The following is a 14,848-nucleotide window of genomic DNA, read 5'->3' on the forward strand; positions in this document are numbered from 1 at the left end:
TCCCCGAAGAGGAACTTGCCCCTGAAGGGGAGAGAGACCAGACTGGACTTCGAGGACGTATCTGCCGCCCAGTTGCGTAGCCATAGTAGTCGGCGTGCCGCCACTACTGATACCATGGATCTTGCGAGGACCCGAAAAAGATCGTACGAGGCGTCCGCCCCATACGCCACCGCGGCCTCCAGCCGATCCGCCTGGGCAGCCTCATCGGCCGGCAGATTCTGAGATGTGAGGAGTTGTTGTACCCAAAGGAGACTAGCCCGCTGGGCAAGCGAACTGCACATCACTGCCCGCATGCCAGCGCGGAGACCTCGAAGACCCGCTTAAGGAAAACCTCCAACTTACGATCCTGTGTGTCTCGCAATGCCGCACCTCCCGTTACTGGGATAGTCGTCCTCTTCGTGACCGCCGACACTGCGGAGTCCACCTTTGGGACCTTGATGAGGTCCAGAAAATCTTCAGGGAGCGGGTACAGCTTTTCCATTGCCCGGCTGCTCTTCAGGGAGGCCTCCGGGGTGTCCCATTCCCTGGTGAGAAGTTGTAAAAACGAGTCATGGATAGGAAAAGCTGGAGCCCTCGGCCGAAGCGCCGCCAGGACTGGATCTCCCTTCTTTGAGGAGGTGACGACAGCGGGAGCCACTGGAGCAGGCGGGTCCGGTGGAGGGTCCAAATCTAATTCCTGAATGATCTGCGGGATGAGGTCATCCAGTTCTTCCCTCTGGAAGAGGCGTAGGGTATGCGGATCATCCCCTTCTTGCGTGCCGTCCCCTTGGCCCCCGGTCCGGGAGGTCAGGTCCCTGTCCCGCTGGGTCGGGCACCGCCCCCACTGCCGCTGGCGCCGAACGGACCCGAGTAGGAGGACGGGAGGCCCCCGCTCCCGAAGGGTCGGGGGGGGCTGGCGCCGAGGGCGACATCCGTGGGATCTTAGGGGGGGGGGGTCCCACAGGTGTGTCCAGCCCCTGTAGATAAGCTGTATGCATGAGCAGGATAAACTCCGGAGAGAATCCCGGTCTGCCCGGGTGCGTTTCGAGGGGCGGCGTGGTTCCTGCTCCCTGGCTCTGGGTGCTTGGCTCCTGCACCAGAATCGGGGGGGCGCCCCCGCTTGTAGGGTCTACCCGAGAGACGTTCTCCCTCGTGTCCTGCGCCTCCGGGCGCTCAGAATGTAAGCTGGCCCCCGTTCCCGCCAAAAATGGCGGAGTGGCCGGCCTGCGCCGCCCGGGCAAAAAAGAAAATTCAGTAAGGGACTGTGAGGTACCTTCCCCCCCGGGAAGGCATCATGCACAGATGCCCTCCCAGGAAATCCGGGACCCCGGGTCGCCGCAGGCCGCACAGTGCAACGGCCGCGGCATCGGGATCGCCGGGGGAGAGATGAAAAACGGCGGCAAAAAAGAGCAAAAGCCTCGGGAGGGGCCACGCGCACGAAAGCGCCGCTGCGGGGGGGCCCGGGCAGCCCGCACTGCCCGCAATTACAGGGGGGGTGCCGCGGGGGGGCCTTCCCGGCCACACAACCCGCCCCAGAAGTCTTTCCCAAGCGCAGCAGCAGCCCACGGGGAGCTGCAAAATGGCCGCGGGTGAGTGAAGAAAAACGAAGAGGCCGGCACCACCGGCTTTTGCGGGCACCAGGAGCTGTGCTGTGAAGAAAAACTACAGAGGAAGAAAAACTTACTTACCCCTGCTGCAACGACAAAGAAAACAGCACGGCTGCAGAAAAGAGACAGGAGAGATAAGCCACTCCCCAAAAGGTGAAAGGACCCTGCTTTACTTTCTTTTTTTTTTTTTTTTTAAACTTGATACAAGACTTGATACAAACTTGATCCATGAGAAAAAGGCAGCAAAATAATCAAGCAAAAAAAGTGAGAAAGAAGTAAAATGGAGGAGAAGCCTGATTCCCCTACTCGCATCTGCTGGAGTCAGAAGATACTGAACTCCTGCAGAGGGGGTAGTAGTATATATGGATACGCCCCCTCAAAGCTTGTGCTGACTCCATCTGCTGGATTGGGGACATAACCCACTGTCTGGACTGATCCTGGTACGTACAGAGAACTGATATTTTGTGCCCACGAGAATGCAAATCTGGGAACAATCTGAAATACTCTATGCAGAGTTAACATCTGCCAGTGAGATTTCACAATACTGACCACCTCATTACTGTGAGCAGAATATCTTAACACACGTCAAATTGAGTGTAAGGTTTCTGCTTATATTGCACATTTAAATGATTTTCTAATCACAGATTTAGGGTATCCTTTTTGAGAAAAACGTTCACATAGCTCCACTGCTTGTTTCTGAAATTCCTCTTTGCTCGAACATATCCTTCTCAACCGCAAAAATTGGGAGAAAGGAAGTCCATCTTTCAACTTTTTAGGATGATAACTTGAATACCGAAGAAAATGATTACGATGTTTCTTTTCTAAACAACGTAGTCGTAATCTTACAACCTTCTCGTTGAATCAAGATATCCAAAAACGCCACAGTGTGCTGATGGTACTAAGCTGGAAACTGAAGATGCGAATTTTGCTCATTCGGGTGGTCCGAAACACGATCGTGTCGGGACAGTTTTTGAAGAAGTTCAGATGAGTATTGCTCCGTTGGGTTACTGACTCTCTTGTGGTGATTTTCAATATGATCTGCAATGGTATGCTTGTTTTGTGATTAATATCTGAGTTCGTCAGCTTTTTATGAAGACTTTAAAGATAGAAATCAGAAAATACAGATAAACATAAAAAAATTTAAAGTTAATAATAAAAATAAAGCAAAGGGACCTAACACCAAATCATGAGTTTGATAGACACTCACTGAGTGTGGGTCCTACAAATAATGTGTGTGGGTGATCTCACATGTGGCTGTACCATAAATGAGAAAATTTGACCAGTGAAACCTTTTTTGTTTTGTGAGTGAGTTTGCACTTTAAAGGGTTTCTGGAATACATTGTGTATATTGGGCTAGTTTTTTATTCTTCAAATGCCAGACACCTTAAAAATTCTGCCACGGGTATGTAAACTTATGAACACAACTGTAGAGTGTGTTAAATTTGGCCGACTGCGGGGCATACCTACGATTAGCTGCACACACTGACAAGACCGCAAATGCCGATGCCCAGCCTCCAGACCCGCCATGCCCTCCTTAGGTTCGTGCACGCGGGTCTGTGCACACTTTAAATGCATCATGATGGGAAAGCCCTCCGCTGGCGTGCACTTTTTTTATTTTTATTAACTTTTTACCATATTTGATAATGTTCAGAATTGTAAAACAAAAACAAAATATTATGAATTTAAACATTCTGTATACATTGTCAAAGCATTATAGGCAATAGGTGAGCAAGATGCAAATAAAGCAGTGATACAAAGAAATAAACCTTTATCCAAACATACTTAAGCATTGTAGTTGCCACGTGCTAATTATATATGCCAACCCACAGTGGAGTTTACTTAGGAGTGAGTATCTAAATATAATCGCAACTGATCAGGATCATTGAAAACATATTGAGTTTTGATATACAATTAAACATAGACAAGGAAAACGTAATGTAAATTTTGCTCCTCTTGAAGTGGTCTCCTCTCTCGTTGCAATAAACTTTTTTTTCTCTTAGCTTGTGTATTTCTTGCAATGTCCAGGAATACACGAACCTGCTGGCCATAGAAATTTTGCTTTTGTTAACGAAAAACGTTTTTAACACAGAGTCTCTCTCTGATGCAAAAGTAAACTGTACCAGTAATACGGCTCTAGTGTCTATGGACATCTCAAACAACTTCTCCAAAATATCTGTTAATTCCATCAACGGGTCTAAAGGTTTTTCTTGTTGCAGAATAATTTCTTCTCTGGGTTGAGGTAAGTAATATAACTTAGATATTGCAGGAATCGCCTGATCAGGTATCTTTGGGAAATTTAAAATTCTTAAATTGGACTGTTCTGTCCCCAGTAAAGGGTACATGTTTGTGTCTGTATACATTGCATCTCACCTGTGTTTACTACAGCCCCTCCCTCTTGAACTCGTGACACTTTCTGTAACCCAGGACAAAAGTCTGGGAGCCTTGCCTTTAAAGGGAGTTTGCCTTTAACAGAAGCCCCCTCCCCTCTGTTCCTCCCATTGGGAAAGGGTCTGCATGCCTTCTCAATCTAACTTGGGTCTTCTCAGGTGCCTTATTGGCTGAAGGGATTGCTCTTCATGTCCCCTCCTGTGTCACATGGATCCTAGGCTCGCCACAGTTGGATCTCGCCCCTAGCCCCAGCCTGTGGGGACTTTTTCTGTAATCACTCTCCAAGACTGTGGGTCAGTCTCAGCCACGCCATGTAGAAGATACACGTGCCTGTAACCTCTGTTACACGAACAGCTTTTTTACATTCCTCCTACAGCTTTAATCCTAAAAGACTAATCAGCTTTAAACCCTCGTCTTCTTACCCTACATCCCAAGAAACTCCTGTTCCTCCCTCTCCTGCCTATTTCCAGCCACAAAGATCTTCGCCTGAGGCTACATTGAATTCAACAATTGTGAGTAATAGAAAAAGTATCTATGCAATAAATGATTCATACTTAAAAGATCATTGATTTGGAGAAAGTTAGCTGTCTGGATGAGGAAACTTGGGAAGTTTTTATTGAGCCAGAACATGGACTCTCTCAGCTGGTTCTCGAAGGATTCTATTTTATTCATTTGGAATGTTTCAGATCTTAAGTTACTTTGAACCGCCTCCATACCTTCTATTTTTTAATCCATTACTTTTAAAAAATGTTTTCACCTTTATTACTTTATTTTCCCAGAGTCTAAGTCTTATTTATACTTTCCTGTAACATATTTCAGCGTGTTTATAGATTTGTTCATCAGTACTAACATGCTCCAAATTTCTTCCAGAGTTATTTTCTGAGGCCTTATCAAGGGGGGATTGCAAATAACTTATTTTTAGATTCTCATTTCCTACCTCTTCCAGGCCCTTTCCGACAGTGTCTTGATACCGTGCCTCTTCTTTTTGGCCCCTGAAACCCTGAGTATCCGGGTTCTCCGAAGGGCTTAAAGTTTCCTCAGCCCTTCTCTGGACACCAAAACTAAATGAGGCTGATTTCTCCAGTAATAAAGTTGGTAAGTCCGCTCTTTCCAGGACTCCGGACGGCGGTTCAGGAGTTGTTGGCGAGCAGAGGCCGAGGGATGTTTTATCGGCCATGGGGCTTGGCATCCGCTCCATTCCAACCTCCCCAGCAGCTCCTTCCTCCAGCTGAAACGGCACGGGTCTCGTGAACATGGCCTCTATCCAGGGTTGCCTTGAATCAGAAACTGGAGTCTATGTAATGTCTCTCACCTTAGCTTTCCTTTTTGTATGAGGCATTTTACTTCCAAACCAACAGAATGAGAGAGGTAAATCAGACAAGGTCGAAAACATCTTTTTAGGAAACCAGAGCTGCAATGTTCGCATGCACACTACGCCAGCGGCTCCTCTACTTAAGTGCCTGGCCGGCACGTCAACGATGCCTCAGCAATGGGTAGAGTAGTGCATGTTGCTCCTGTGTCCCTGTTTGTTCCTGACTGTTCCTTCGTTCGAGTGTTCCTTCGTTCCTGTGCTCTAGCTTTGCCTTACCCAGCCTGTCTCATCCAGTGCATCCTTGGCCTGATTTCCTGGTCCTGACCACTTGCTTTGGACCTGACCACGATTGCCTGCCACCTAGACCCAATCTCTTGCCTTACATAAGAAAATTGGTTCTTACCTGAATTTTCGTTCCTGTAGTACCACGGATCAGTCCAGACCGTGGGTTATGCCTCCCTTCCAGCAGATGGAGACAGAGAAAAACTTGAAGGGGACCCTCACTTAACCTGGTGTGCCTCCTGCATCCCTTCAGTATATCGAATAACCAAGCAGAAAAATAATTAACCATGCTAGCAATGAATCACGCAAGAACAGAACTGCAACAATAAACGGATAACATGGAAAGCAATCTGTAGAGTTCTTTCTTAGTATGCTGCAATCAAATAACCAGATACCCGCGCGCAGACTCCTGAAATATTGGAACCCAATACCACCCACTCCTAAACCTAGGGCGGGTGACTGGACTGATCCGTGGTACTACAGGACCAAAAATTATCAGGTAAGAACAAAATTTTCTTTTCCCTGTACGTACCCGGATCAATCCAGACCATGGGATGTACCAAAGCTTCCTTAAAAAGGGTGGGCCCTTGCGAGTCCCGCGCACAGCACGCCACTGCCAAAACTGCAGCTTTCTGGAGCCTGAATGTCCAAACGGTAGTGGCGAGCAAAGTATGGAGGTTCTTCCAAGTAGCAGCTCTAGAAATCTCTTGAGACAAAACCAACTGGCATTTGGCCCACGAAGCCGCTTGGAAACGAATAGAATGTGCTTTCAGGCCCTCCGGAACGACCTTTACAAATGTACGTGGATGAAATCGCTTCTCTCAACCAGTGTGCAATTGTTGTCTTAGAAGCTTTCTGACCTCCCCTGGGACCACTCCAAAGGACAAATAAATGATCTGACAGCCTGAAAGAATTTGTGATCTCCAAACAGTGCAACAAAGCAATGAAGCTCCTTCACATCCACAGACAAATTTGGAAACACCAGAAGCTCAACCAACTGACTCAAATGGAAAGTAGAGACCACCTTTGGCAAAAAAGACAGGACCGTACGAAGAGAAACCCCAGAGTCAGAAATTCTCAAAAAAGGTTCCCTACACGAGAGAGCCTGCAACTCAAACTCTGCGAGCTGAGCAAATAGCTACCAAGAACACTGTCTTCAACATGAGGTCCTTTAACGTCGCCTTTTTAATGGGCTCAAAAGGCTGATCACACGAAGCACCAAATTAAGACTCCATGACTGACATACGGGGCAGACAGGAGGCCTCAAATGCCTTACTCCTCTGAGAAAATGCATCACCGAGCTGTCAACCAGAATACTTAGGACCGCTACCTGAACCCGGAGGGAATTGAAAGCCAAGTCCTTGGCCAAACTGCTCTGCAGAAAACAACATTTGAGCAATAGTAGTGTGTCAGGGCAGAATCTCTCGCTCCCGACACCACGTCTCAAACTCACCACACCTGAACATATGAGAGAGTGGTAGATGACTTTCTAGCTTGCAGTAGAGTAGCGATGACCTCCTCAGAGTATCATTTCTTCTTCAATCTCCTCCTTTCAAAAGCCAGGCCGTTAGACAAAAGCGATCTGCTGGTCGAAAAATATAGGACCCTGACGAAGAAGACTGGGCAGATGCCAGAGTCATAGTGATCTGTCCACCGCCAGATTGATTAAGACCACGGACGCCGGGGTCATTCTGGAGCCACAAGTTATCACGCTCCCCCGGGTGAACCTCTATCCTGCGAAGAACTTTGACCAATGGCCAAGGAGGGAACACATACAGAAGAACTGAGACCGGCCAGGGAAGCACCAGTGCAGACTCCCTCTGCGCCGTGATCCCTTCGGCGACTGAAAAATCGGAGCCTTGGCATTGTCTCGCATTGCCATCAGGTCCATGTGGGGAGTTCCCCACCTGCGAGCAATTAGATCCATTGCTTGGTCCGAGAGCTCCCACTCTCCTGGGTCGATGCGTTTTCGACTTAGGAAATCCACTTGTACCTTGTCCTTTCCTGCAATGTGAGATGCCGCCAGTAGTGCAAGATTGTTTCGCCCAAGCCATGAGGAGCTCTGCCTCGTTGGCTACTACTTGGCTCAGAGTACCCCCCCCTGACTGTTGATGTAGGCCACCGTTGTCGCATTGTCTGAGAGGACGTGAACCACCTGATTGCGAATGCACGGAAGGAAATGTTGTAACGCCAGGCAAACCGCTCTGGTTTCCAGCCGATTGATTGACCATTGGGATTCCTCCTGGGACCAGTTGCCCTGTATCGAATGATACTGGCAGACATCTCCCCAGCTGGAGAGACTAGCATCCGTAGTCACCACTATCCAGTTCAGGACCTCCTGATCCACTCCTCAAGACAAGTGGAGCAGGCACAGCCACTACCCAAGACTGGACCTGGCGTGATCTGTGAGTGGTAGAGGAAACCAAAACTCCTCCAACTTGGGACCCACCGGGAAAGCAACGCTCGTTGTAAAGGTCTCATGAGCAGAAGCCCAGGGCACGATCTCCAGTGCAGATGCCATCGATCCAAGAACTTGAAGATAGTCCCAAGCCATAAGTTGCGGGAGCGACAACAAATGACTAACTTGATCCATTAATTTGTGCATCCGATCCAGTGGAAGGTACAACTTCCCGACAGTGGTATCGAACCAAACTCCCAGAAAATTCAGCGTCTAAGCAGGAACCAACGTGCTCTTGGCCTGATTGATCACCCAGCAGAGCGATTCCAAGAGACTTTGTGGATAGCTTCCACACTGAGTTCCCTCGACTTCGCTCTAATAAGCCAATCGTCCAGGTATGGATGAATGAGAAGGCCTTGTCTCCTTAGGGCTGCCACTACAACCACTATCATCTTGGTGAACATCCGGGGCGCGGTTGCGAGAACGAAAGGTAGGGCGCAGAATTGGTAATATATTCCCAAGATCATGAAGCGAAGAAACTTCTGATCTTCTCGAATCGGAATGTGCAAGTATGCCTCCATGAGATCTAAAGAGGCCAAAAATTTGCCCTTGTGGACCACCGCTATGACAGAATGTAGCGTTTCCATCCGAAAATGCAGGACCTTGAGACTTGTTTATCTTCTTGAGGTCCAAGATTAGCGGGAAGGACCCGTCCTTCTTCAGGACTACAAAGTAGATTGAGTACCTCCCCATTAACCAGAACTCCAGAGGGACTGGCTTCACTGCTCCAAGAGCAAGCAATCGCTCGAGAGTCTGAAGAACAATGTCCCGCTTTCCCTTCGCTCCGCAGGGGGATATCAGAAGAGATATCTCTGAGAGGACGAGCAAATTCCAAAGCGTAGCATTATTCTATTATGCTTAGCCCCCACTGATCGGAGGTAATTCTGGCCCACGCCTCGTAAAACCGGGACAGGCGGCACCCCCCCCCCCCCAACCTGAGGGATCGGCCGGCCCCATCTCATTGTGGAGCCATGGAGGCAAGAGAGGAGGAAGAACCTCCCTCCCGGGAGGGCCTGCATCCACGAAAGGACGAGTTCCAGGGCTGAAGCCTGGCCAAAGGCGGACGCTGTCCCACAGATTGTGGCTGGTTCTGCCGAAACAGATACTGTCCCTTTAGAGCGGGAGGACTGAAACCCTCTGGAGGCTCTTGGTCTGTCCTTTGGCAACTTATGAACTTTATTCTCACTCACAGACTATATCAACTTTCCAAATCATCACCAAAAAGAAAACCACCTTTGAATGGAAGAGCCCCAAGCTGGGCCTTGGAGGAAACATCCGCTGACCAGTTGCGCAACCACAGAAAATGCTTGCAGACATGTTGCAAGAAGAAGTGCGGAGATCATACAGTGCAGCCTCCAGATGCTCCGCCTGTTCTACCTCCCTAGGAGGGAGATCTCTGAATGTCATCAGTTGCTGTACCCAGCGCAAGCTGGCCCACAGTATGTAACTACTACAGACCACCGCTCGAATACCCAAGGCTGACACCTCAAAAATGAGCTTCAGCAGGACTTTGAGTTTCCGATCTTGAAGATCCTTGAGAGCCGCCGATCCAGCCACCAGAATAGTGGTCTGCTTGATAACAGCCGAAACGGAAGCGTCCACTTTAGGGGATCGCAGAAGTTCCAACAACTCATCGAGCAAAGGATAAAGTTTATCCATAGCCCGACCAACCCTCAGACCAGCATCTGGAGCATCCCACTCCCTGGTCATCAGCTGCTGCAGCATGGGATGAAAGGGAAAAGCCCGGGTCGGTACTCGCAACCCTGCCAGGACCGGATCCACCGAATCCTGCAGGGGAATCTCCACCCCCAGCTCTGTAAGGACCGAAGGAGTTGGAACCCCTTATTCCTCTTTGGAACAGACGAACCACTTTCCGATCATCGCCATCCAACGGGGCTTGTTTCCCCTGATCCTCTTCTGAAGACCCAGGAAGGAGAGGCGGCTGCGCCTGCGGCCACACCGCCAAGAACCTCCAGAGCAGCCGTTCCTCCTGAAGCCAAAGAGCCTTTTAACTTCGCGACCCGCAGAGACGCGGGGCCCATCCTTGCGCTTGGCAACCTGGGGGGGGGCAGTCCCTGTGGAGGTCTCACAGGCAAAGCACCACCTTACGGAGACTGTGAAGCCAAAAAGGCTTTATGCATTAGGACGACAAAATCTAAAGAAAAGGAGTTTGAATCAACATTTATTTTTATATACCAGTATTCGATTTTACATATCACATCGGTTTACATTCAAACAAAAATGCAGGAAATATGTTTCCTTTGTCTAATACATTGAACATTTATAACAAGGAAATTGTTAACAAGGGATAAAACTAGAACATGGAGATGGCTAACAAAAGAGAGGAACCTTAATGGAAAACATCATCCCCACCAGGGGCATCAGGATCCTCCTGGAAAGAATCCTGGTCCGGATCAGAAGTATCCACAGGACTGGCAGGGACCAGCGACAGCGCTGAGAGAAACTCCCCTACCCCCATAGCCCTTGCCTGAGCTTCAGCAAAAATGTTTAAAATGGCTGCCGTCCCTGCACTGAGGGGAAACTGGTCAGTCCGAGGATCCCACGGAGCAGATCGTTTTTGAGCCCCTTGGGGCTTTGGCAATGCTGCAGACCCAGAAAAAGAGCTGCCTTCCCCTCCAGGGAGGCAGCGGGAGCAAATGCCAGCCCGGGAAAGCCACGAGGACCTCCTTCCCCCCCAGCAACGGAAAGATGGCCACGGCATCATGGTGAGTCTAAAAACGGCGAAGACGCAGCAAAACGGACGCGGAGTTGTCCCCAATTGCAGTTGACCAAAAAAGAAAGCTTTTCAGCATTTTAAAAAAAAAAAGTTTTGAAAACGGCCATGGGGTAAGAGAGGGACCGGACCACCGGTAATCTCTTCCCCAGCCCCTTATCTGGCTGGAGCCCTGCGTAGTAACAAACCCCAGTTCCAAGAACCTGCCACCAGGATCTAACAACCCCCTGGGAGGAATAGGAAAGCACTACTTTACTGCTGTAGCACTCTTTTTTTTTTTTTTTTTTTTTTGCTTGATTCTAAACTTTACTGCAGACAGCCAAATGCCTGTCTCTGCAAATTTTTTTTTTTTTTTTTTTTTTTTTTTTTAAGGGATAGCCTATACCCCAGAAACAGGGCAAAACTTCAGTGTTTGCACCATCTCCATCTGCTGGAGACGGAGAAATAATGAAGGGATGCAGGAGGCACACCAGGTTAAGTGAGGGTGCTCTTCAAATTTTTCTCTGTCTCCATTTGCTGGCAGGGAGGCATAACCCAGGGTCTGGACTGATCCAGAATAGACTTTCTCTGATATGCAGACATTAGGGATAAAGCACAGGACTGCTTCTATGGCCAAATCCAAAAGCAAAGCATGTTCAAGCAGCATTGTCTGAATTATCAAGAAGGCTACGCATCCTGTAAAAATGTTGCTAGCAGTAATTTTGTTACGGATTTGAAAGTTGCTTGGTTTTGATTACAAATATTACTACCCTTAAGGCTTGGGGGGTAACCAGTACGGAGTAGCAGTTACTATCCTTAACAGAAGGAATAGGGGTATCCTGCATGAAGTAGCAGATACTTCTATAAGAAGCTTTCTGGGCAGACTGGTTGGACCATTTTGTCTTTTTCTGCCGGCATTACTATGTTACTATTGTACTGTGTAGCTATAATTTACAATGCTCTTCCCTAAATGCATGACTGCACTTGCCCACATTAAATGCATTTTCTGCCATTTGGATTCCCAAGTGCAAAGTGATGCACATAGGGAAAAATAATCCAAGCTGTAGTTAAACGTTAGGTTTCATATTATGATTCACTATCCAGTAAAGGGACCTAGGAATCATCATAGATGATATATTGAAATTCTCGGCTCAGTGTGCTGTGGCAGTTAAAAGAAAACAATGTTAGGAAGTATTAGGAAAGGAACAGAGAATAAAATGGAGAATATTATAATACCTCTATATCACAACCACAGCTAGAGTACCATGTGCAGCTCTGGTTGCCACATCTTAAAAAAACAAAACACACACAACACAGAGGAACTAGAAGAGGTACAGAAAGGGCAACCAATATGATAAAGGAGATGGAACAGCTCCCCTATGAGCTAAGACTAAAGAAATTAAAGCTCTTCAGCTTGGAGAAGAGATGGCTAAGGGGATCTATTTCTTACATTTCTTATATAGACCTCTATTAGAGGTCTATACAATCATGAGTGGAGTGAAACAGGTAAATGCAAATTGTTTACTCTTTCAAAAAATGTAAAGACTAGGAGACACTCCATGAAGTTATTAAGAAGCACATTTAAAGAAAATCAGAAAAAATATTTTCACTTATGGAATCTATCTACTATTTGGGATCCTGCCAGGTACCTGTGACCTGGATTGGCCACTACTGGAAACAGGATACTGTGCTTGCTGGACCCTGTATGGCAGTTCTTATAAATCAGAGCTATCAAGCTTTTGCACCCTGTGTTAAAACAGGGCTACAAGAAAGGCCTTGCAAATAAATGGAAACAAAAAAATCAGTGAAAATAAGATTTATTTTTCAGATTCACATTTCTACTTTATTCACCTAGCTTTGTAATTCGTGAATTATTTTTTCCCCCATTTATCTTCTTTGGAAAGCTGGGCTTCAAGACAAGTAGTTAACTATATGCTGTATTTGTTATAGAAGTACACAGATTTAACTAAATTTTTTTTTTTGCTCCCTTGTTATAATGTAACTTTATGCTTCATCAAGTTTTCTTTTGTTAATTGGTTATGGTTAACTGCTTAGTTCGATGTAAACCGATTTGATTTGTATCAAAGTCGGTATATAAAAGTCTTAAATAAAATATTGAAGCACTAAAAAAAGTCAAAGACCCCTACAGCAAATGCAGGAAATTAAAACAGGAAATTTCTCCAGCACCTAGAATGTAGGTCCTGAAAACACTTATAAGCAACTTAGAAGAATCAGCCACATGACTGCAGGACAGGGCCTTTTGTATCTGTTTAGCACAACTCTGACCTTCAATGCACAAGGCAACATCAAAAGATTTAAAAATATACAAGTGTATGGAGAAAGACTAAACAGAGTAGGGCTTTTTAGCTTGGAAAAAAAGATGACTGACAGGGGATAGGATTGAAATTTACAAAATCATCAATGGGATAGAGCAGGTAAACAGGGCACATTTACCCTTTCAAAAACACTAGGGGAACACTCTTTGAAACTTAAAACCGGTAAATTTAAAACAAATCGTAGGAAGTATTTTTTCACTGCGTGCACAATCAAGCTTTAAAATCTGTTGCCGGAGAACATGGTCAATTGGGGTAGTGAGGTTCAAAAGAGAACTGGACAAGTTCCTGAAGGAAAAGTCAATTAATAGTTATTAGCCTGGTTGATGTGGGAGTGAAATGTAAGAAACAGATCAACTATTGGGGATTTTCTGGGTACGTATGACCCTAAAATGCTGGACTTGGTGTCCCAGCATGGCACTTCTGATGTTGTTAAGTCACCTGTCAGACTGTGTGAAATGGGTTTTTCTCATCCACACTAAATATGAGGCTACCCAAAGTTACAACCCCTACCAGATCCATATTCTAGGAGGTGCATTTTTCATAGCTCAGGGGATATACTGCCTAAACATCCTGCATGTGAAATACATGCTCACGAAGGAGCACGTGATTCACCTAAACGCCAAACTGACAGTTTCTACACTGTCAGTGAAGAAGAACGAACTCATAAGGGACATGAGCTGTCCAGCATTACTTGGGGGGGGGGGGGGGCAGGCGAAGAAAATATTTTATCTGAGCGTTACAATTGTAAAAACCATGAAACAGTGTTATACCTACAACCGAGGCTTATTTTGAATGAGATGCTCTAAAAAGGCCATTTAGGACAATTTGGTTCCCCCTCCCCCTCCTTGGCTAGGAGAGGTAACCCGCCGTCCAGCAGTTACCCAAGGACAAAGCACCCGGATCCCTGCACCCTCACCTGTTGCAGATGACCCCGAAGCCTCTGCCCCACCGTCCACGCGTCCAGCCATGGTGGGGTCCCTCCCACCCCCGCGCACTCTCCGCTTCCTGCCAAGGTGGGTCACATCGGCCACGAGCAGAGCCTCAGCGCGCCGTCCATGTCAGCTTCATCCCTCCGAGGCACGGGGACCTGTGCACCCCGCCGCGTCCATCTCCACCGGGGGATCGTGCGCGGCGTGGGGTCTTCGCGTGTCACCGAGGGCGCGTGGAGCGGGAGCGCGGCGGCATTAATGAGGTGGCATTTGGCGGGGGTGGGGGGGGGGAGGCTGAGCGGCTCAGGACCACCTCCTCAGCTAGCGCTCCTCCTCCGTCTGCCTTTATACCCGGGAGAAAGGACAGGCAGGAAAATACCTATGCGTATAGCACTATATTAAATAAATAAGTAGCCCATAAGCGAAGTCTCCGTGCACGACTAAGCCAAGAAGAAAAAAAATGTCCGCCTTGCAACAATCCCCCCCCCCCCTCTCCGGAAGTAAAAGGCGAGCGTTAGAGGAAAAAAAAACAGAAAGTGAAAACTCAACCGGAAGCAAACTCCGCGCGCTGCGCCCCCGCCCGCCCGATCACTTCCCGCGGGGTCACCGGGAGAGGGGGCTGGTGGTTGGCTCTGGGGCTGCGCGTGTCCGCGGGGGAGGAGAGAGAGGCAGGCGCTCCCCTTGGTCTTTCCTTTCTTCTGTTGAATATTAACCGCATAATCGCACTTATGACATCTGCGTCACAAGGGCGATTATATTACGTCACAGCGGTTGGGGCTGGCTTGCTCGGTCTTCTCGGCTTCCCTTCCCTGGCGGCGGGGGAGGGGGGAGCATTGTTGCCAGA

General features: G+C 47.8%; 1 protein-coding gene across 2 annotated transcripts in view; it reads right to left on the reverse strand.

Moving 5' to 3' along the window:
* Window positions 1-14,510, reverse strand: part of TASOR2 (transcription activation suppressor family member 2) — a 236,780-nt gene extending 222,270 nt beyond the window's left edge. For both annotated transcript variants that reach the window (XM_029617192.1, XM_029617191.1), the window contains exon 1: window positions 13,992-14,510. In XM_029617192.1, the coding sequence (XP_029473052.1) occupies window positions 13,992-14,043 (52 nt within the window). In that variant the 5' untranslated portion in view covers window positions 14,044-14,510. The remainder of the gene's footprint in view (window positions 1-13,991) is intronic.
* Window positions 14,511-14,848: the final 338 nt, after the last annotated feature.

Source organism: Rhinatrema bivittatum, chromosome 9 (assembly GCF_901001135.1).
Source record: "Rhinatrema bivittatum chromosome 9, aRhiBiv1.1, whole genome shotgun sequence".
Classification (NCBI taxonomy): domain Eukaryota; kingdom Metazoa; phylum Chordata; class Amphibia; order Gymnophiona; family Rhinatrematidae; genus Rhinatrema; species Rhinatrema bivittatum.